This window comes from Chiloscyllium plagiosum, unplaced genomic scaffold (assembly GCF_037043375.1).
Source record: "Chiloscyllium plagiosum isolate Xiang-an unplaced genomic scaffold, Cpla_swu_hap1 HiC_scaffold_1, whole genome shotgun sequence".
In the NCBI taxonomy this organism is placed as follows: Eukaryota; Metazoa; Chordata; class Chondrichthyes; order Orectolobiformes; family Hemiscylliidae; genus Chiloscyllium; species Chiloscyllium plagiosum.
In genome coordinates, this window is record NW_028270139.1 from 63,835,232 (window position 1) to 63,858,480 (window position 23,249).

The 23,249-nt window shown below is 43.7% G+C and overlaps 1 protein-coding gene across 5 annotated transcripts in view; it reads left to right on the forward strand.

Moving 5' to 3' along the window:
- The window catches only part of tbc1d1 (TBC1 (tre-2/USP6, BUB2, cdc16) domain family, member 1), a 293,630-nt gene that overhangs the window by 98,647 nt on the left and 171,734 nt on the right, over positions 1-23,249 (forward strand). The window contains exon 1 of one of the 5 annotated variants that reach the window (XM_043693170.2): positions 3,411-3,557. The exons of the other annotated variants lie outside the window; for them this stretch is intronic. Coding sequence (XP_043549105.1) covers positions 3,528-3,557 — 30 coding nt within the window. The 5' untranslated portion in view covers positions 3,411-3,527. Of the gene's footprint in view, positions 1-3,410; positions 3,558-23,249 lie in introns of those variants that run through there. 5 annotated transcript variants of the gene reach the window in all.

A 23,249-nucleotide genomic window follows, 5' to 3' on the forward strand; every position in this document is an offset into this window, starting at 1 on the left:
ATCTTTGGAATAACGGGCTTGTCATATGAGGAGTGATTGAGAACTTTGGGTCTATACATGATGGAATTTAGACAGATGGTTGGGTGGGGGGTGGCGGGGGGCAGGTGTGGGATCTTATTGAAACTGACAGCATATGGAGAGGTCTGGATCGAGTGGACATGGAGAAGATGTTTCTGTTGTTGAAGAGTCTGGGAACTGAGAGCACAGCCTCCGAGTGAAGGGTTGACCCTTTAGAGCTGAGATGAGTGATTTCTTAAGCCAGAGTGTGATAAATCTGTGGAACTCCTTGCTACAGAATGATGTGGACGCCAAGTCATTGAGTATTTAAGGCAGTGAAAGATTGTTTCTTGATTAGTGAGGGGCTCAAGGTTATGGAGAGAAGTCATGAGAATGGTATTGAGAAGCATACCAATCATGATCGAATGGTGTAGCAGACTCGATAGGCTGAATGGCCTAATTCTGGTCCTGTGTCTTATGGTCTTGTAGAGGCAGCAATGAATTGGAAACGGCTAAAGGCTAATTCTGGTCATTGCAGAAATAATGACATCCAGGATTTCATGAGTGGAAGAATGGGTGGCATGGTGGCACAGTGGTTAGCACTGCTGCCTCACAGCGCCAGAGACCCAGGTTCAATTCCTGCCTCAGGCGTCTCTGTGTGGAGTTTGCACATTCTCCCCGTGACTGCGTGGGTTTCCTCCGGGTGCTCCAGTTTCCTCCCACAGTCCAAAAATGTGCAGGTCAGGTGAATTGGCCATGCTAAATTGCCCGTAGTATTAGGTGAGGGGTACATGTAGGGGAAATGGGTCTGGGTGGGTTGCGCTTCGACGGGTCGGTGTGGACTTGTTGGGCCGAAGGGCCTGTTTCCACACTAAGTAATCTAATCTAATATAATCTAATCAGGCCTTCTCTGTAATATAGCAGCTTCTCATGTAAATAGATAGAGCTTGTGAATCTCAATCCATTAGGCATAACTGCCAGCCTGGAAGAGAAAAGCCACCCTTTCTGTGTTCACACTGATCAATACCAAGGCGTTCCCATGTTCTGGCTGGAAATGAAGAGGCAAAAAAGCTGCTTTCTGCTGCCGTCTGTGAATCGCACAGTGTGAGGCTGTGTCATAGAGATGTACAGCGTGGAAACAGACCCTTCGGTCCAACGCGTCTATGCCGACCAGATATCCTAAATCAATTTAGTCCCATTTACAAGCACTTGGTCCGCATCCCTCTAAACCCTTCCTATTCATGTACCCATCCAGATGTCATTTAAATGCTGTAATTGTACCAGCCTCCACCACTTCCTCTGGCATTCCATACACACACCATCTTCTGTGTGGAAAATGTTGCCCCTTAGGTCCCTTTTTAAATCTTTCCCCTCCCACCCTAAACCTATGCCCTCTAGTTCTGGATTGCTCCTCCCCAGGGAAAAGACCTTGCCTATTTATCCTATCCATGTCCCTCATGCATTCCTCATCTACAGGAAGTTGCTAAAAAGCTACTGGTTGGGCCCACCTTGGTGAAAATTGTGTGCTATTTGTAAGGTTCAGTAGGCTTTCATTTACACGCATGTTGGACTGAATCTCTCATTGTACTCTCTCTTACTCAAGTCTGTTAAGTCAACTCCAATTCTGGGGGATCCGTTTCGTTTGGGAGCTGGTACCTTAGCAGGTCCCCACGTGGCAGAAGCCTTTTATCTTAAGCCCTTGGTGGAGCATTTCCTCAAATTCCATTTGTACTGTGTATGAAAGTGAGTATGGTACCTTCCTGACTGTGCAGAAGCAAATGGATTTGGCATCTGTTTTCTGTGTGATGTGGTGTGCAGTATTCAGTTCCTCCAGGTCTCTGAAGTGTTTTGGAAATCTTGGTTTAAGCTTGTTATTGACTGACTGTTACTACTTTCAGCATGAGGTTGAGATCTCTCCAAGTTTTCCTACTTAGCAAGGAAAAAGACTGGTTGTGGATGGCAATACAATGTTTAATGATTTCTTTGCCTTTATGTCATAACATTACCTGAAGTTAGCATCTTTAATTTTGAGTTGAGTTGGTCCTGGGCTTCGTAATTTTAAAAGTGAAGCCTGCAGGGTACTGTTTTTCAGCTATTTAAGGTCACTCCAGCGTCCGTGTAAAATATAATGTGTGCAAGTTGCCCATTGTTAGCTCCCCAGTGTTGGCTAATATTGACACCCCCCCCCAACAGAGAGACCCTTGCAGGGGCTTCTTTTGAAAGCACTCCCCTTCTGTTATTTGAATGTGAGCTTTCTTTAGTGAGAAAAGACTGCGCCCATAGCTTTCAGCGGGAAGGGCAGGACTCTCTTTCCATCTGTGAACACCTTTGTATGATTGCAGGAAGCTTGCAAAAGAATTAACCCTTTACGCAGCAAAATGAAATCTCCCTTCAATTTCCTTCCCTCCTGTCCTAATTATGTGAACTATATGCTCCCAATGTGTGGTTCAGGGTGCCAATCCTTTTACTTCAAAAACACCTTCCAAACCTAGGATCTCTGCCACCTAGAAAGACCCAAGGCAGCAGATGTATGGGAACTTCGTCCACTAAGTTTCCCTTCAATCCATTCACCGCCCTGACTTTGAATTATATTCATTCATTTATTCACCGATATTGGGTCAGAAGCTTGGATAAAGTTTGTAATGGCACACCTGAGTTTATCTACACCATGTATTCTGCATCAGTTAAGGTAGTTCACTGCCACCTTGTCGAGGGCAGTTTGAGACAGACGATAAATACTGATTTAGCTCGTTATAAGTGCATCCTTGAAGACAATTGAGTCACTGAGTAAGTGTGTTGTATTTATTTTGGCCACTAGTTAGGAGGATTAAATCAGTTTAAGCCAAGTGCCACAGGTTAGTGCTTTGCAGAGGGAAACCTGACTGTGGTACTGTCCACCTCTTTGATCTAGCTTCACGTATTGACCTTCAAGTTGAAGCTGGAGATTCCTTTGAATCAGTCAGTGTAATCCATTATTCAAGCTCCAAGAGGAATTTCACTACAACTCCTTGTTTTCTTCTTTTCTTAAAAAAAAATTCTCCACAGTAAAACCAAGAATTTAATTTCCCCTTCTTTGGAGATATTCTATAGGATGATGATCAGGTATGGGTGTCTCAGCACTGTTTACCAGCAGATTTCTTTGAATTGTATCTGCCATCATGTATTTACACAAAGCTGTCAAGCAAGAACTTCCACATTTCACAAGCTTCCTGATGAATGTGGCAGAGTTCTCTGTTGGTTGAGCCACTTGTTGTGGGCGGGTGTGTTCTCTCAGGCCTCAGCACATTCTCTCTACAAAGTGCAGCTGAAAAGACATTTGAAAGTCTGATTGTGAAAGGCGAGGGTGGGGAGACTGGGTGATGACCTCACAATAATTAAAGCTGGGATCTGTGCAAACTGCAGTGTAGATTGCCAGCACCTTTTTATAGTTGGTGTAGTCTGTGAGGAAAGCTTATGTCGGGACCAATGTAGCTAAGGGTGCATACTTAACAACACCTTTTTAAAGAAACAGGTAGCTGATAACTTGTGGAATGGCACCATTGTTTAGCTGGGTGGCAAAGGTAAAGTGATTATAAAACATTTATCATCTCTACCGTTATATACACTTTTGGTTTAACTTGCTGTGTACATGCTGAGCGCTCGGGTGTGAGAGCTGTATTGTTAACCGCTTTTAATGCTTTTTTTTTTGCATACTAAAGAAAATATTTTTGTTGCCTTGGGCCTGTAAGTTTTCTTCAGAGTCTATCTAGCTATTGTTATTGTTTGATAATGGAACTAAAGATGGACACTAATCCCACAAGGTGGGTCTGGAATGAACAACCTAACCAGGTGTCGAAGGTATACTGAGGAACCTAGAATGGTTCTGCCTTTGCAGAACCCGCCTACAATTAACTTTGTTTCCGCTTCTTTCAAAATTCTTTTATATTCAAAATTGAGACTGGAGGCTTAAGTAAGTTTTTCTAAATTTTTGTTTCAAATGACAACATGTTGACTAAGGTTTTCAGTTAAGGCTCTAATTTTGATTTTCTGCTGAAATTAGCTTTGGTTAAGTTTGCATGCTAAAGAAAATAATTTTGACTGGGAACTTCATTTATTTCTTAATATATTGCTATTAATATTGTGTTTTGATTTTCTGTAAAGTTATGCTATACACTTCTTTCATATATATCTGAGATAAATAGATAATATGCTCAGTTACTGTCCTGATTTTGATGTGCTGAACACTGGACTTCTAGTGGTGGACATTTCCAGTCAGGAACCAAGGCGGACATTGGTACCAATACAGAAACCAGTATCTCATATCTCTGATCATTTGAGATGCACTATTACTTCCTAAAAGAATAATTGTGCCTTTAAAATCGCTGAGACCAGCATTCACAATGAAAAATATATCATTCATAAATTTTGCTTAGAATTTACAATTTACAAAACAACTTAAATGAATCAAAATGTCTCAAAAGTTTATCATTAGAGAGTTTGGAAAACTGGATGCTGAGTAAAAATTGGGGGAGCTGACAGGAACAAAGGTCAAATTCAAGGCTTTGAGGAGGCTTTTTGATGAGAGCCAACCAGAAAAGGAATTCAGTGTTGCAGAGTGGTAATGATGGAAGGCTTTGTCACAATTGGTTAGTAAAGGGGGTGTGGGGAGAGAGATGAGGTATTTTAGCTGAATTATGAGTAGAGAATCTGACCTGGAATGCAGAACAGAGTCTTTGCATAGTGGGAAGGAATGAAGGCTTGGAGAGATATGTATAAAGTATTCAAGTCGATGTGAAGCCTGTATACGTTATTTGACTTGAAAAGAGATTCAGGAGCACATGACTGTATTTGATTATTTAAAGTGGAAGAGGAATATAGAGTACTGGATGTTACAACACTGGAGGTGAAAGATTGGGTCACCTTTGAGTTTGCGTAATGGTAGTTCATGATGTTGGCTGAAAGCAGTCCACCTACTGTCTTAATTTAACCACCAAGTATTCAGGGGCTACAAGCCAACAAGGCATTACAAAAAATGTTCAGATGTACAGGAAATTTAGAAAAAAAAGCATTGTGAGAACAGCTTTATATTGATATAATGTCTTGAATTTGTATCCTTGTAATTTATCACACTAAATTGAGCTAATGAGAGAGAGAGGTTTTTTGGGAGTAAATCTTGATCACTTTTATTTTAAAAGGGAAGCCTTTGTTTATGCTTTGGTCTATGGCGACCCTGTTTGAATGCCGTGGGGTCTAGCTGTTGCTCATCTCTGATATACAACATTCAGAAAAAAAATTCTCATCTCCCTGTTTTAAATCCCTTTGTGGCCCTAACCTCTGCACCCGATCTCTCCCCAATCCCCAACTGTGTTCAAAAGCACTCTGTTCTCCTTTAAATCCAAGTGTTTTAGAATTCCTCACTGTTGCTCCCAATGGATGGCACTTGTGGCTTCAGATGCCAGGTCCGTTTTCTATAATTTGCTCTTGACCCTTTGCCTCTCTAACTCTGTCTTCTCCAAGACACAGACAGATAGAATTCATATGTTTAAACAAGCTATTCATCATCTCTCCAAATGTCTTCTCCATTGATTCACACTCGATTATTTTAAAGCCCATCTGTGTAGTATTTTGGTTCATTTGAGTCTCTTAGAGGGGGTTTGGGGGTTTAAAAGCAACACATTCCACAGCATCAGCAATATAAAACAGCGGTGTGTGTTAACTTGTTGAGATGGCTGCTGCAGCAGCTTGTGAGCTTCCTTGTCATCCAGATCAAGAATCCCTAACATGTTAGGACAGGCTGAATGTTCAGAGAAATGGCTGGCAGCGTTCCACTGCATATTCCAAGTGCTGTGGCTCAGCTCCTTGATTGGGGCATTACTAAAACACATAGTATCTGAGCTGGTGAGAGGAAAGTTCTAAACCTGCATCAAAGCAGATAGCTAATAGCTTTTTGTTTGTGATCACAGCGGGTCAGACAACATCCACTGAGAGAGAGCAAGCTAAAGTTTCGAGTCTAGTTGATTCTTCATCAGAACCGAATCAAATCGTTAGCTTGCTATGTCTCTATGGATGCTGCCTGGCCTGCTGTAACTTCCAGCAATTGTTGTTTTCAATACAAATTCCAGCATCTGCAATAATTTGCTGCTGCTTTTTGTTTGTGTTTGACATGGGATTCAAAGCTGTGATTTATAAGGCAGGTTTCCTTCAATTAGTTTCTTTTACAGCTTTGAACTCTCCAAAGCATTACACCAAAGGTATTGATACTCTCTCAAATATTGGGATGTTTTAGTAAAATAGGTGTTCTTTTGGCTATCTCTCTCTCTGTGTGGTGTTTTAACCATCCAATTATCTCCCATGGAAACCTTGCATAATATTTTGTGGAGATGTGATGTGGAACGAAAGGAGGCAAGGTCTGAGTTTCACTAAAATAACATTTTTTTAAGAGTAAAATTAACAAAGAACCATGTGTCAGCTCTCATTCTTTCTGTTATATGCTGTTGATAGCCTTCTGATCCGAACAAAAAGGCACTGTATCTGAGCAGTGTATTTGGGAACTTAAGGGAGAGTATGTGAGACTAAACTTGGATTTAGTTGGATATATCCCAAACTAAACAGCAGCGACTCAAATTTCAGGCTGAATTCATGTCCAGCTTGTGTGGCATGTAACTGTGTATATGTTAGAAGGAACATCTTTCATTTTATTTAAATGTAGAGAATATATTTCAACTACTGCATAAAAAATGCGCATGATGGTTTGTACCATTTGATGAAGAAATAAGTATTTGTAAACGCTGGTTTTTGAATTGGTGTGGATCTAATCTGTTGTATGGGGCTGTACTCGCTGACTGAAGGAAACAACTATCCCTTACCCTGTGCTTCTATCAACCCCAAATTCTAATGCCGTAAGTTTCAGTTTTGTCATTCAATTTAACCAGTCAAAACATTGGCAGCTTAGTTGACCATGACTGAATGCTTTTAAATTCTTCAACATGGAGTTTCTGGAGTATTATGATACACACTTTTCCTGAATATCAGGAAAAAATAGTGGTTAAGTTTTATGAATGTGCAATTCTTTGTGACTTTCAGTCCACTTAAAATGGCCGACATTACTGTAATTTGTCAATAAGTCTCCTGCTCAAGCAGAACCTGTTCATAAACTTGACCAGGTTACTGATAGGAGAATCTTATCTTGTGTTTCTGAACCGTTTTTTTTCCCACGTTATTCTTTCACAGGATTTGGATGTTGCTGGTACAGATAGCACTAATTGCCCTTAACTGAATGGGTTGCTAGGCAGTTTCAGAGGAACATTAACTGTCAGCCACATGTAAGCCTGATTGGGTTAGGACAGTAAACTTTGTGCCCTAAAAGATGATAGTGAGCTGGGTTTTTACAGCCACTGCTGATAGTAGTCATGGTTGCAATGAGACTAGCTTTAAATTCTTGACTGTTATGGAATGAGTTAAGATTCACCAGCAGCTGGAGTTTGACTCTCTGACCCTATATCATTAATTTAGGCCTCTAGATTGCTAAGCAGCCACCTCCCACTAATGCAGGTATTTTGTATACGATGTAATTATTCACATCCGTACGTTACATATGTTTGTGTGTGTTGAAGACAAACTAAGGATTTTCAACCATGCTTTTATGTAGTTTGTGTCACAATCAGACACTAACAAAACTCATAAGTCAATGGCCAGCTGAGCAAGTTACCAGAGAACAGCATGTCCCATAAACAGTCGGTACCACTATTACATCTCTAAAATGAATTTTACAGTGTTGCTGGCTAGGCCACTGTCTATTGCCAATCCCTAAAAGACCTGGAGAAACTGGCAGTGACCTGTTGGAACAGGCTTCTCTTTGATCCAGACACAGTGAAAGAACAATGATGTAATTTCAAGCTAGGCTTGGAGCATGAATTGAAGATGCTGCCCCATATCCTTCTATATGGTAGAATTCAGAGCATTGGAAAGTGCACCTTGTAGATGGTACATACGACTACCACAGTGCATCAATGGTGGACCGTGTGAATGTTAAAGCTGATGGATGGTGTGCTAATCAAGCAACTGACCTACCTCGGAGAATGTTGAACTGCTTTGGTGTTATTGGGGCTGTGCCTCTTCAGGCAAATAGGGACTTGTTCCATGTAGATGTGGACTGATATTTGAGAGTCAGGAGGTGAGTTGTTGGTTTTTGAACACTGACTTGCTGTTATAGTTATTGTGCATATATGGCTGGTCCATTTCAGTATTTTCAGTCAGTATAGCCTTCAGGATAATGATAGTGGAAGTTTGACTGATGATACTGCCATTGAACATTAAGGGGCAATGATTAGATTTAAAGTTGTTGGAGATGATCATTGCCTGGCACTTGTGTTACGAGCCACTTTTCAGCCCAATCCTGAGTATTGTCCAGATGATGATGATGCTTTTGGATATGGATTGTTTCAGTATCTAAAGCATCACAAATGATGCTGAACATTCTCAGTTTTGACTTTTATGATGGAGGGAAGATCATTGATGAAGCAGCTGAAGATGGTGGGCTGAGGACCCTGCACTGATGTACTGTAGTGATGTCCTGGAGCTGAGCACTTCCAACAGTCACAACTGAGAAATAAGAAAGAGATGATCACCTTATTAGGATTATATTATAGATCCCCTAATAGTTAGCAGGAAATTGAGAAACAAATTTGTAAGGAGATTTCAGTTATCTGTAAAAATAATAGGGTAGTTATGGTAGGGGATTTTAACTTTCCAAACATATGGTTGGGACTGCCATAGGACTAAGGGTTTAGGTGGAGAGGGATGTGTTAAGTGTGTACAGGAAAAGTTTCTGTTTCAATATGTGGATGTACCGACTAGAGAAGTTGCAAAACTTGACCTACTCTTGGGGGAAAAAAGGCAGGGCAGATGACTGAGGTGTCAGTGGGAGAGCACTTTGGGGCCAGTGGCCATAATTCTATTTAGTTTTAGAATAGTGATGGAAAAGGATAGACTAGATCTAAAAGTTGAAGTTCTAAATTGGAGGAAGGCCAGTTTTGATGGTGTTAGGCAAGATCTTTCAAAAGCTGATTGGGGGCAGATGTTCGCAGGTAAAGGGACAACTGGAAAATGGGAAGCCTTCAGAAATGAGATAACGAGAGTCCAGAGACAGTATATTCCTGTCAGGGTGAAAGGGAATGCTGGATGACTAGAGAAATTGAGGTTTGGGTTAAGAAAAAGAAGGAAGCATATGTCAAGTATAGACAGGAGAGATCATGTAAAACCTTAGACTATAAAGGCAGTAGGAGTATACTTATGAGGGAAATCATGAGGGCAAAAAGGGGATGTGAGATAGCTTTGGATTCTCCTTAGCTCTATTTGCCAAAGAGTTTTAACAAATACATTAAGGACGAAAGGCTAACTAGGGAGAGAATAGGGCCTCTCAAAGATCAGCAAGGCAACCTTTGTGTGGAGCACAGGAGATACTAAACAAATATTTTGCATCAGTATTTACTGTGGAAAAGGATATGGAAGATATAGAATGTGGGGAAATAGATGGTGACATCTTGCAAAATGTCCAAATTACAGAGGAGGAAGTGCTGGATGTCTTGAAACGCATAAAAGTCGATAAATCCCCAGGACTTGATCAGGTGTACCCTAGAACTCTGTGGGAAGTGATTGGTAGGCCTCTTGTTGAGATATTTGTATCATCGGTAGTCACAGGTCATGTGCCAGAAGACTGGAGGTTGGGTAACATGGTACCATTATTTAAGAAGGATGGTCAGGTCAAGCCAGGGAACTATAGATCAGTGAGCCTGAGTTGGTGGTGGGCAAGTTGTTGGAGGGAATCCTGACGGTCAGGATTTACATGTATTTGGAAAGGCAAGGACTAATTAGGGATAGTCAAAACGGCTTTGTGCGTAGGAAATCATGTCTCACAAACTTGATTGAGTTTTTAGAAAAAGTATCGAAGAGGATTGATGTGGGCAGAGCTCTGGACGTGATCCATATGAACTTCAGTAAGGCATTCGACAAGGTTACCCTGGTAGACTGGTAGCAAGGTTAGATCTCATAGAATAGAAGGAGAACTAGCCATTTGGATACAAAACTGGCTCAAAGATAGAAGACGGAGGGTGGTGGTGGAGGGTTGTTTTTCAGACTGGAGTCCTGTGACCAGTGGAGTGCCACAAGGATTGGTGCTGGGTCCTGTACTTTTTGTCATTTACATAAATGATTTGGATATGATCATAGGAGGTATAGTTAATATGTTTGCAGATGACACCAAAATTGGAGGTGGAGTGGCAGCAAAGAAGGTTACCTCAGATTACAACAGGATCTTGATCAGATGGGCCAATGGGCTGAGAAGTGGCAGATGGAGTTTAATTCAGATAAATGCGAGGTGCTGCATTTTGGGAAAGCAAATCTAAGCAGGACTTATACACTTAATGGTAAGGTCCTAGGGAGAGTTGCTGAACAAAGAGACCTTGGAGTGCAGGTTCATAGCTCTTTGAAAGTGGAGTCGCAGGTGGATAGGATAGTGAAGATGATGTTTGGTATGCTTTCCTTTATTGGTCAGAGTACAGGAGTTGGGAGGTCATGCTATGGCTGTACAGGGCATTGGTTAGGTCACTGTTGGAATATTGCATGCAGTTCTGGTCGTCTTCCTATTGGAAGGATGTTATGAAACTTGAAAGGGTTCAGAAAAGATTTACAAGAATGTTGCCAGGGTTGGAGACTTTAAGTTGTAGGGAGAGGTTAACAGGCTGGGGCTGTTCTGCCTGGAGCGTTGCCGTAGAGGTTTATAAAATGATAAGGGGCATGGATCGAATAAATAGACAAGGTCTTTTCCCTGGGGTGGGAGTCTTCAAATCTAGAGGGCATAGATTTAGGATGAGAGGAAAGATTATAAAAGGGACCTAGGTGGCAACTTTTTCACGCAGAGGTTAGTGCGTATATGGAATGAGCTGCCAGAGGAAGTGGTGGAGGCTGGTACAATTGCAACATTGAAGAGGCATTTGGATGGGTATATGAATAGGAAGGGTTTGGAGGGATATGGGCCGGGTGCTGGCAGGTGGGACTAGATTGGGTTGGGATATCTGATCGACGTTGTCTAGTTGGACCGAAGGGTTTGTTTCCATGCTGTACATTTCTCTGACTGAGTTAATTTTCTCCCAATGAAGGGCACAAGTGCCATCTCCAGCCATTTAATGCTCCTTACAACTCTGAATAGCTGCAGGAGAGCTGGTATTGCTGGCAACTTTCATCTCCTGAGTATTCAGATGGCTGGAAGGTAAATTCCCTGCCCAGAAATTCCTGACCAGTATCCTATGCTACCTTTTGTGGCTGTTGCTTTTGCGTTCTTCTTGTGACAGGCAGGATCTGCCTCTATTTTTTATCTATATGCTTTTAGAACATCAACAAAGTTGCTGTTAATTAGTTCAAACTGAAAGTGTTGGAATGCATAACGGGTCTGATAGCATCTTGGAGAAATATTTTGAAGTGTTAACTTATGATGTGATTTGTTTTAACTTACCTGCAGTCACTGCTTTGCATACAGTAATTTTAGCTTCCCCACTCGGTCCCCAGTTGATTACCAAGCCTGATTCTTCGAAGCAAATGGAGTCACTATAAAATGGCATAGCTTCCATCGTTGTACTTAAGTTCTGCAGAGAGGTTCCCAGTAGCTCAGCTCTGCTCAGTGCTAGGATGATGCTCAAATCTTAGTCTTTTCAATCTGTGTCGCAACATCAGAACCTAAATGCAAACTTATCCTCCGTTGTCTCCGCATCGTGGCTTAGTGATTCCACCAATTATATGCCTTTCTTGCCTGAGAGCGATAGACTGGTATTTATGTTGCTGTTTGCATAGACTGCTACCAGTTAAGAACTACATCCCAAGACCAATGTTTAAGGCAGTTCCCTGAAAACCTAAAACAACACTCCAATGCAATCATCAAAATCTGTGGTAGGTATAGAACATAGAACATAGAAGAATACAGCGCAGTACAGGCCCTTCGGCCCTCGATGTTGCGCAGATCCAAGCCCACCTAACCTACACTAGCCCACTATCCTCCATATGCCTATCCAATGCCCGCTTAAATGCCCATAATGAGGGAGAGTCCACCACTGCTACTGGCAGGGCGTTCCATGAACTCACTACTCGCTGAGTAAAGAACCTACCCCTAACATCTGTCCTATACCTACCTCCCCTTAATTTAAAGCTATGCCCCCTTGTAATAGCTGACTCCATACGTGGAAAAAGATTCTCACTGTCGACCCTATCTAAACCCTTAATCATCTTATACACCTCTATCAAGTCACCCCTAAACCTTCTTTTCTCCAATGAAAACAACCCCACGTGCCTCAGCCTTTCCTCATACGATCTTTCTACCATACCAGGCAACATCCTGGTAAACCTCCTCTGCACCCGTTCCAGTGCCTCCACATCCTTCCTATAGTATGGCGACCAAAACTGCACACAATACTCCAGATGCGGCCGCACCACAGTCTTATACAACTACAACATGACCTCAGTACTCCGGAACTCAATTCCTCTACCAATAAAAGCCAGTACGCCATATGCCTTCTTCACCGCACTATTTACCTGGGTGGCAACTTTCAAAGATTTGTGTACATGGACACCAAGATCCCTCTGCTCATCCACACTACCAAATATCCGACCGTTAGCCCAGTACCCCACCTTTTTATTACTCTTACCAAAGTGAATCACCTCACACTTGGCTACATTGAACTCCATTTGCCACCTTTCTGCCCAGCTCTGCAGCTTATCTATATCCCGCTGTAACCTGCCACATCCTTCCTCACTGTCTACAACTCCTCCGACTTTCGTATCATCCGCAAACTTGCTCACCCAACCTTCTAACCCCTCCTCCAGGTCATTTATAAAAATGACAAACAGCAATGGTCCCAAAACAGATCCTTGCGGAACACCGCTAGTGACGGCACTCCAAGATGAACCTTTGCCATCAACTACTACCCTCTGTCTTCTTCCAGCCAGCCAACTCCTAATCCAAACCTCCAACTCACCCTCATACCTCCGTACTTTTTGCAGTAGTCTACCATGGGGAACCTTATCAAACGCCTAACTAAAATCCATATACACCACATCTACTGCTTTCCCCTCGTCCACCTCCTTAGTCACCTTCTCAAAGAATTCAATAAGGTTTGTGAGGCACGACCTGCCCTTCACAAAACCATGCTGACTATCCTTGATCACATTATTCCTATCCAGATGTTCATAAATCCTATCCCTTACAATTCTCTCTAAGATTTTGCCCACAACAGAAGTGAGACTCACCGGCCTATAGTTACTAGGGTTATCCCTACTCCCTTCTTGAACAAGGGAACCACATTTGCTAGCCTCCAATCTTCTGGCACTACTCCTGTAGACAACGAGGACATAAAAATCAAGGCCAAAGGCTCTGCAATCTCCTCCCTTGCTTCCCAGAGAATCCTAGGATAAATGCCATCAGGCCCAGGGGACTTGTCTATTTTCACCCTTTCCAGAATTTCCAACACCTCTTCTCTACATACCTCAAAGCCATCCATTCTACTTAATTGTGACTCAGTACTCACATTGACAACAATGTCCTGTTCCTGATTGAATACTGATGAGAAGTATTCATTCAGTGTCTCCCCAATCTCTTCAGCCTCCACACGCAACTTCCCACTACTATCCTTGACTGGACCTATTGCTACCCTAGTCATTCTTTTATTCCTGACATACCTATAGAAAGCCTTAGGGTTTTCCCTAATCCTACCAACTAAGGACCTTTCATGTCCCCTCCCTTGCTGCTCTTAGCTCTCTCTTCAGGTCCTTCCTGGCTACCTTATAACTCTCAATCGCCCCAATTGAACCTTCACGCCTCATCTTTACATAGGCCGCCCTCTTGCATTTAACAAGGGATTCCAATTCCTTATTAAACCACGGCTCCCTCACACGACCCTTTCCTCCCTGCCTGATGGGCACATATCAAGGACACTCAATAGTTGCTCCTTGAACAAACTCCACATATCAATTACACCCTTGCCTTGAAGCTTACTTTTCCAGGCCACACATCCTAAGTCATGCCTCACAGCATCGTAATTTCCCTGCCCCCATCTATAACTCTTGCCCTGTAGTGCACACTTATCCCTCTCCATCACTAGAGTAAAAGTCACCGAATTGTGGTCACTATCCCCAAAGTGCTCACCTACCTCTAATTCTAACACCTGGCCTGGTTCATTACCCAGAACCAAATCCAGTATGGCCTCACGTCTTGTTGGCCTATCTACATATTGTGTCAGGAAACCCTCCTGCACACATTGGACAAACACTGACCCATCTAATGAACTTGAGCTATCGCTTTCCCAATTAATATCAGGAAAGTTGAAGTCCCCCATAACAACCACCCTATTACTTTCACTCTTCTCTTGAATCATCCTCGCAATCCTTTCTTCTACGTTTCTAGGACTATTAGGAGGCCTGTAAAAAACTCCTAACAGGGTGAGCTCACCTTTCCTATTCCTAACCTCAGCCCAAACTACCTCAGATGGCGAGTCTTCATCCATCGTCCTTTCCACAGCTGTAATACTATCTTTGACAAGCAATGCCACACCTCCCCCTCTTTTACCCCCACCTCTGACCCTACTAAAACATTTAAACCCTGGAACCTGCAACAGCCAATCCTGTCCCTGTTCTAGCCATGTCTCCGTAATAGCCACAACATCGAAGTCCCAGGTACCAACCCACGCTGCAAGTTCACCTACCTTATTTCGTATACTTCTTGCATTGAAGTATACACACTTCAAACCACTTTCCTGTTTACAGGCACCCTCCTTTGAAATTGATGCCATGTTCCTAACCTCCCTACACTCCAGGTCCTGCACCCTAAAGCTACAGTCTGGGTTCCCATGCCCCTGCAGAGTTAGTTTAAATCCCCCCCAAGAGCACTAGCAAACCTCCCACCAAGGATACTGGTGCCCCTCAGGTTCAGGTGTAGACCATCCTGTTTATAGAGGTCCCACCTTCCCCAGAAAGAACCCCAGTTATCCAAATACCGGAATCCCTCCCTCCTGCACCATCGCTGTAGCCACGCATTTAACTGTTCTCTCTCCCTATTCCTCGACTCTCTATCACGTGGCACGGGTAACAAACCAGAGACAACAACTCTGTTCGTTCTAACTCTGAGCTTCCAACCTAGCTCCCTGAAAGCCTGCCTAACATCCTCAGCACTCCTCCTACCTATGTCATTGGTGCCAATGTGGACCACGACTTCGGGCTGCTCCCCCTCCCCCTTAAGGACCCGGAAAACACGATCAGAGACATCACGTACCCTTGCACCTGGGAGGCAACATACCAAACGTGAGTCTCTCTCGTTCCCACAAAACCTCCTATCTGTGCCCCGAACTATCGAGTCCCCAATTACTATTGCTCTGCTCTTCTCCACCCTTCCCTTCTGAGTAACGGGGACAGGCTCCGTGCCAGAGGCCTGAGCCCCGTTACTTGCCCCTGGTAAGTCCCCCCCCCCCCCCCCCCCCCCCCCCCCAACAAGTAACCAAAACGGTATACTTGTTCTTGAGGGGAACGGCCGCAGGGGGTCCCTGCACTGGCTGCTTCCTCCCAGTCCCCCTCACTGTCACCCATCTATCTGCCATCTTTGGAGTTACTACTTCCCTAAAGCTCCGATCTATGACCCCCTCTGCCTCCCGAATGATCCTAAGTTCATCCAACTCCAGCTCCAGTTCCCTAACACGCTCTTGGAGGAGCTGGAGATGGGTGCACTTCCTGCAAGTGTTATCAGCAGGGACGTCCATGGCATCCCTCACCTCAAACATGTTGCAAGAGGAACATTGCACTGCCTTCACTGCCATCCCTCTGAAAGTAACCTTTTATAAAAAAAAAACTGGGTCTAAAGAATACAACAAGCAAAATGCAGCACTTACCTACTTACCACAACGGGTCTTATTATTTAGGTTAGAGGAGGAGGGCGGGTGGGTATACAGTTCAGAAGATCAAGAATTCAAACTCTCTGTATACTTGAACATATTTTCTCAAATAAAGCTACACTGCTGAGGGAATGCTCATCGAATCATAGAGTTTTACAGTGCAGAACCAGACTTTTTGGTCTAACTCATCCATGCTGACCAGATATCCTAAATTAATCTAGTCCCATTTGCCAGCACTTGGTCCATTTCCTTCTAAAGCCAAAGTGTGGTGCTGGAAAAGCACAGCAGGTCAGGCAGAATCCAAGGAACAGTAGAATCAGTGTTTTAAGTATAAGCCCTTCATTAGGAATGTGGGCGGGGGAAGGGGGCTGAGAGATAAATAGAGGGGGGTGAGGCTGGGGGGGTAGGTAGCTAGGAAGGCCTCAAGTAGATGCAGGCGGTGGATGATGGTAATAGCATGGAGTGAATAGGTCCAAAGGAAGTTGGACAGGTGGGATTGTTCAAGAGGGCAATGCTGAGTTGGAGGGTGGGATCTGGAATGAGGTGGGGGGAGGGAAGGTGAGGGAACTGGTGAAATCGGCATTGACACCATGTGGTTGGAGGGTCTGAAGGCGGAAGTTGAGGCGTTCTTTCTCCATGTGTCTGGCTAGGATTTGGCAGCGGAGGAGGCCCAGGACTTGCATGTTCTTGGCAGAGGGGGAGTTGAAGTAGTTGGCCACAGGGTGGTGGAGTTGTTTGGTGCATGTTCCAAATGTTTCCCTGAAATGTTCTGCGAGTAGGTGATCCTCTCCCTGTTGTAGAGGAGACCACATGGAGAGCAATGGACACAGTAGAATGAGGTGTTTGGAAGTTGGAGGACAGGATCTGGGATGAAGTTGGGGGAGAGGAGAAGAAGAAACTGGTGAAATCGACATTGATGCTGTGTGGGTGGAGGGTCCCAAAGCGGACCTTCTGTCCCTCTAAACCCTTCCTATTCACATACCCATCCAGATGCCTTTTTAAATGTTGTGATTGCACCAGCCTCCACCACTCCTGTATAGTGTATGGGGCCTTGGATGGAGGTGAGGGAGGAGGTGTGGGTGCAGGTTTTGCAATTCCTGCAGTGGCAGGTGAGGGTGCCAGGAGGGGAGGGTGGGTTGTTGATGTAAATGACTTTTTTGGCTCTGGAAAATATACAACACCATTGGAATGGAGCAGGGTGTTCGCCTACTACACTGGAAAAAACAGTCTGTCTAAACATTTGTTCATTCATCTACTGTTTGTGAGACCATCTCTTCTACGTATCATTGTACAATGCCTTGGGATGCTCTGAAGATAAGAGGGTGAAATTCTCACCAGGGTCCCGGCATTGCAGGGCATGGGAACTTTGCCAAGTGCATTGTGGGAAGGATCTTGTGTGACATGAGAATCCAGTGAAGAACAGCACGGTGGCACAGTGGTTAGCACTGCTGCCTCACAGCGCCTGAGACCCGGGTTCAATTCCCGACTCAGGCGACTGACTGTGTGGAGTTTGCACATTCTCCCCGTGTCTGCGTGGGTTTCCTCCGGGTGCTCCGGTTTCCTCCCACAGTCACAAAGATGTGCAGGGTCAGGTGAATTGGCCATGCTAAATTGCCCGTAGTGTTAGGTAAGGGGTAAATGTAGGGGTATGGGTGGGTTTCGCTTCGGCGGGTCGGTGTGGACTTGTTGGGCCGAAGGGCCTGTTTCCACACTGTAATCTAATCTAATCTAATCAAAAAAACAGAGCTGGGCACTGAGGGCTGGGATTTCTGTACGGGGAAATTACAGTGCGTGAGGGAGACAAAGAAACTTAGACAGATTCATATTTGTATGCATCGTCTACTTATTACTTTTAAGTTTAAAATACCTGAGGCACAGATGTATTTTCTGGAATCTCCCCCTGGAGTCTTCCTGTACTCCTGTGTTTGACACAGTCCTGCGAAATTTCTGTTGTAACTGGAACATGGGTAATGCTTACTGTTTCAGAGCCTTGAAGTTTTATTCTCCTAGCTTATTCCAACCTGCAAGTGGGTAGCTTCTGCCCTGTCAGTCAGGCAACACCAATGTGAGTCACTAATGCCCTGGCTTTCTAAGCTGCTGTCTTTACAAACCCACCGACTCCCACAGCTACCTGGATTACACCTCCTGCAAAAATGCCATCCCGTATTCCCAATTCCTCCACCTCCGCCGTATCTGCTCTCAGGAGGACCAGTTCCACCACAGAACACACCAGATGGCCTCCTCCTTTAGCAACCGCAATTTCCCTTCCCTTCCCACGTGGTTAAAGATGCCCTCCAATGCATCTCGTCCACCTCCCGCACCTCCGCCCTCAAACCCCACACCTTCAACTGTAACAAGGACAGAACCCCTCGGTGCTCACCTTCCACCCTACCAACCTTCGCATAAACCAAATCATCTGATGACATTTCCATCACCTCCAAACGGACCCCACCACCAGGGATATATTTCCCTCCCCACCATTTCCGCCTTCCGCAAAGACAGTTCCCTCAGTGTTTAACTGGTCAGGTCCACGCCCCCCCCCACCCCCCCAACAACCCACCCTCCCCTGCCACCGCAGGAATTGCAAAATCTGCGCCCACACCTCCTCCCTCACCTCCATCCAAGGCCTCAAAGGAGCATTCCACATCCATCAAAGTTTTACCTGCACATACACCAATATCATTTATTGTATCCGTTGCTCCCGATGCGGTCTCCTCTACATTGGGGAGACTGGGCGCCTCCTAGCAGAGCACTTTAGGTAACATCTCCGGGACACCCGCACCAAACAACCACACCGCCTTGTGGCCCAACATTTCAACTCCCCCTCCCACTCTGCCGAGGACATGGAGGTCCTTGGCCGCCTCCACCGCCGCTCCCTCACCACCAGATGCCTGGAGAAAGAATGCCTCATCTTCCGACTTGGCACACTTCAACCCCAGGGCATCAATGTGGACTTCAACAGCTTCCTCATTTCCCCTTTTCCCCCCAACCTCACCCCAGCTCCAGCCTTCCAGTTCAGCACTGTCCTTGTGACCTATCCTACCTGCCTATCTTCCTTTCCACCTATCCACTCTACCCTCCTCTCTGATCTATCACCTTCATCCCCACCCCCATTCACCTATTGTACTCTATGATACTTTCTCCCCACCCCCACCCCCCTCTCATTTATCTCTGCACCCTGCAGGCTCCCTGCCTCTATTCCTGATGAAGGGCCTTTGGCCGAAATGTCGATTTTCCTGCTCCTCTGATGCTGCCTGACCTGCTGTGCTTTTCCAGCACCACTCTAATCCAGAGCTGCTGTCTTGCTTCATGCTTCATGGTTAATGGAGCCAGCAGAAACAAAGGTGCAGTACCCAGTGGAAATTTTCCCAGTGTGTTCAGTGTTGATTTGATTTGTTCAGTATGTAGGATCTGTCCTGAATATGTGTGACCTTTCCAACCCCCTGCATAAATTTATGTCTTTCAACCGAGCAATGTGATGCTTGAATCTTCTCTAACCTGTTTTTAAAGCAATTGTATCGCTTTTCAAACAAGGGAACAAAAACTACACAGTATTGCAGATGGGGTCTCACTAGTGCCCTGTACAGCTGTAGTGAAACTTTGCTACATTTATATTCTGTTCCCCTTGCAAATAAGGACAAAATCTCTTTAGCTTTCTTCTCACTTGCGGTACCTGCACATTAACCTTGTTATTCATGTGTCAGAATGCCCAGAGCCCCAGAGTTCTGAAGTCTCTCTCCATTTTAAATAAGCAGCTTCTCTGTTCTTCCTGCCAAGTGGACAGGTCCATATTTACTCTTGTGATACTCCATCTGCCACTTAGCCTGTCTGTTCTTTTGAAAGCTTCCTATTTCTTTTGGACAGTATATTTTCCTATCTATCTTTATATCAATGCTGAGTTGTACCCGACCAAGTGAGGCGGTGGCATGGTGCTAACATTGGTAATCCAGAACCCTCTGCTCATTTTCGGAGGACATGGGTTTGAATCCCACTTTTGGTAAACAGTAATATTTGAATTCCAATTTTTAAAAAAATCCAGGACAAAAGGCTAGTCTAATGGTGACCATATAACCACTGTTGATTTTCATTAAAACCTACCTTGTGCAGTATTCTCCTTTTAGGGAAGGAAACTGGCCTACATGTGACTCCAGTCTAGGCACTTCGGGATAGCTAATAAATGCTGGTCTAGTCTGTGATGACCATATTCCATTATACGAATAAAAAAGAAGTTTAGTCTCCTGATGCAAATTATTGGTGTATAAATATTAAGTAGATTTGAAGTATTGTGTGCCATTTTGGGTCCCATCTTTCAGGAAGGATGTACGAGTGCTGGAACATGTCCAGAGGAAGTCCACAAGACTAGTCCCAGGAATGAGAAAAGCTTACCATATGCGAAACATTTGAGAACTCTGGGATTATACTTGATGGAGTTTAGAAGGATGAGAGGGAATCTAATTGAAAGATACAGGGTACTGAATGGCCTGGACAGAGTGGATGTTGGGAAGGCAATTCCGTTGGGAGGAGAGACTCTGACCCGAGGGCATAGCCTTAGAGTAAAGGGAAGATCTTTGATTACGGAGTTAAGGAGAAACGTCTTTAGGCAGAGAGTGGTGAATCTATGGAATTCATTGCCACATAAGGCTGTGGAGGCCAGGTCATTGAGTATATTTAAGACTGAGATAGATAGGTTCTTGAGTATCAAGGGTTACAGGGAGAAAGCGGGAGAATGGAGTTGAGAAACTTAGCAGCCATGATTGAATGGCGCAGCAGATTGATGGGCTAAATGGCCTAATTGCTGTTCCTATGTCATATGGTCTTAAAGATGATGACCCAATACTGATCCCAGAGTTAATCTTTCCCTTTTGAAATGACTTATTTATCCCTATTCTCTCTTGCTGTTAGTATGGTTAAAGATTATTTAACTAACATGTCACCCCCCCCTACATCACGTCCTCTTATCTTGTGCAGAACCTTTTGATGTGGCATCATGTCCAACACACTTTGGAAATCCAAGTCTTTCATGTTTATACCCGACCCACCCTGAATGTTTATCAAAATAAAACGTTCATTTAACACAAGTTCCCTTTGGTGTGTCTGATCACATTGAGTTTCTAAGTATCCAGCAATAACTTCCCTAATAATGGACTTCAGAACTTTCCCAATGACACATGCAAGGCTGTATAGATTTCTGTCTTCCTCTTCTCAGTCCTCTACCATGTTGCCAAATAGAAAATATTTGTTCAAAGCTTCCACCATTTCTTTGGGGAATTGATAACAGAAAACAAAGTCTCACTCTAGAGGACCATCATTTGTGTTAGTTCATCTTTCCCTATTCAAATACGTTTAATCTCTCATTTATATTGTAAATTATATTGTTTCTATATTACTATAATGAGCTTTCTCTGTTACTGTTTTCTGTCTCTATTATCTTTATAATCATTCTTTGCTGATTCTTAAAGTTCTCTGATCTTCTGCTAACCTTTGGTGATTTTTACAGTTCTGCTTTCAAATTTATACTGTCCTTATGTTATTTCTTAGTCAGAGATGAAGCATCCTTTTTGAGCAGCTTTTCTCTCTGGGGCGAATCTTTGAGATTTATTAACTACTTTCTTAGAGGTCTGTCATTGCAACTCTTCTGACCTACATTTTAATCTACTCTCTGTTCACCTCAGCCACCTCTGCTTTCATATTTTCATAAATAAAGTTTTTTTAAGTTGAGATTCAAGTCAATTCGATTCAGATTTAAAACACCAGCTGCCACTTTCAAACTGAACATAAAATTCTGTTCAGTAAACACTGCATCTGAGGACCTCATTTACCATGAGGTTATTGATTTAATCCTATCTCGTTGCACATTTATAGGTTTAGGATCGTGTATTCCCTCCTTGGCTGTATTAGTTTTAAGAAGTTGTTCTGAAGTGACTGTGAATTCCTTTTCTAAGCATCCTTTGCCAATTTAATTTTCCCTAACTTCATATAGATTAAAATCGCTGATGATTATTGCAACTTATTTTTTTCACTGTCCTGTTATTGCTTCCTACTTGCTCCTTGTTATAGAGTAACTACTGTTCGGGAACCTATAATCTATTCCTACAAGGCAATTCTTCTCTTTTATGCTGGAATCTGAACTGAAAATGAAAAATGCTGGAGATCACAGCGGGTCAGGCAGCACCCATGGAGAGAACTTGAAAGGTTAGCTTGCTTTCTCTCCATGGATGCTGCCTGACCTACTGTGATCTCCAGCAAGTTTTGTTTTCAGTTCAGATTCCAGCATCTGCAGTAATTTGCTCTTACATTGTCTTTAACCGACTGCCACTTCTCTTCGAGGAATGCCTAACCCAAAGAAGTTTTGCTCTTCCCTCTGACAGAAATTCCAGTTGTTTCTTTCACCGTGTACATCTTCCTTGCTTTCCGTTTCACTTCTGGTGTTTGATGAGGTGTTTGCTGAAACTGCTAACAACTCCGACTTAACCCACATGGATTTCAACTCAGGATTTCAAGTATCTCCAGGACATGGTGTTCCTCGGACTGCTGTTCCCGCCACATCCTGCAATCCATGATCGATGCCATGCACCGTTATATGCGCGCAATGACTTTGCTCTGTAGCAGCGTCGACTCACACTGTCTCAAAGCTGTTCTGTTCCAGAGTCACCAGACTCGAAACATTAGCTTGCTTTTTATCCAAGGATGCTGCCTGATCCACTAATCTCCCAGCCAGTGACGCCCATATCCCATGACCAAATAATAACAAGTATTTGTGTTGTCGTTGTTTTGTCTGGGCAATAGACCATGCAGTTGGATGATACTGTCATGAGCCCCTCTGTTTCTACTGGAGCATTTCTTTTGTCAGATTGTGATAGAGGTGTATGCTGGGTAGTCAGTCTTTGAGATATGCCAAGCATCTCTATCATCCACTTGGAGAACACTTATCTCTCTGTTTGAATATTACTTCACTGATGCTGAGCATACTGCCACTAAGCTACCTTGTTGTTCTATGCTGCCTCATGAGCATTTTTGTGACATTAAGACAACTCCAGTTTATTTAGAATCCGACGTGTTCACTTGTTCAAGTTTGGATGTAATCTCGTTATTTACATCCTCCCATCACTTCTAAGATTTTACTTTATTGATGGTTTCTTTGTATTTGCGTCACAAATCTCTAACATATCCAACTATGATTTGGAGATGCTGGTGTTGGACTGGGGTGTACAAAGTTAAAAATCTCATAACACCAGCTCTATTCCTGATGAAGGGTTTTTGCCCGCAACGTCGATTTTCCTGCTCCTTGGATGCTGCCTGACCTGCTGTGCTTTTCCAGCACCACTCTAATCGAGAACCAGGTTATAGTCC